The 338-nt window shown below is 35.5% G+C and overlaps 1 protein-coding gene across 1 annotated transcript in view; it reads left to right on the forward strand.

Annotated features, from left to right (window-relative positions):
• USP25 (ubiquitin specific peptidase 25) overlaps positions 1-338 on the forward strand; it is a 173,247-nt gene that overhangs the window by 168,107 nt on the left and 4,802 nt on the right. Inside the window, exon 22 of the mRNA XM_012647362.1 lies at positions 52-85. Within this exon, the coding sequence (XP_012502816.1) occupies positions 52-85 (34 nt within the window). The remainder of the gene's footprint in view (positions 1-51; positions 86-338) is intronic.

Here is a 338-nt window from a genome sequence, read left to right on the forward strand (position 1 = left end):
TTAATTGTAATAATATTACCATGCATTTAAGAGTCAGCCATTTTCTTTCAGATACGGGTATTGGGAGCTGTATATCAACCCTAGAGTTTGGCTATTCAAACTGACACTTGAAAGGTAAAACAGGATAGGCGAACTTAGCATCTCTGTCTTATGATGTCTTCGAATAGACTTTGACCAGGCTCTGAAAAATTTTACAAAATTACTCAAATTGTAAGCTCAGTTGTATTATTTATCACTTCTGCGTGTGGAAACAAAACGAACATTTATATAGAGACGGGATAAGGAAGGGCCTATGTGGTGAATTATTGAGAAAATTTTTTGAAACTGTGGAACGTGAG

The sequence above is a fragment of the Propithecus coquereli genome, unplaced genomic scaffold (assembly GCF_000956105.1).
Source record: "Propithecus coquereli isolate 6110/MARCELLA unplaced genomic scaffold, Pcoq_1.0 Scaffold263, whole genome shotgun sequence".
In the NCBI taxonomy this organism is placed as follows: domain Eukaryota; kingdom Metazoa; phylum Chordata; class Mammalia; order Primates; family Indriidae; genus Propithecus; species Propithecus coquereli.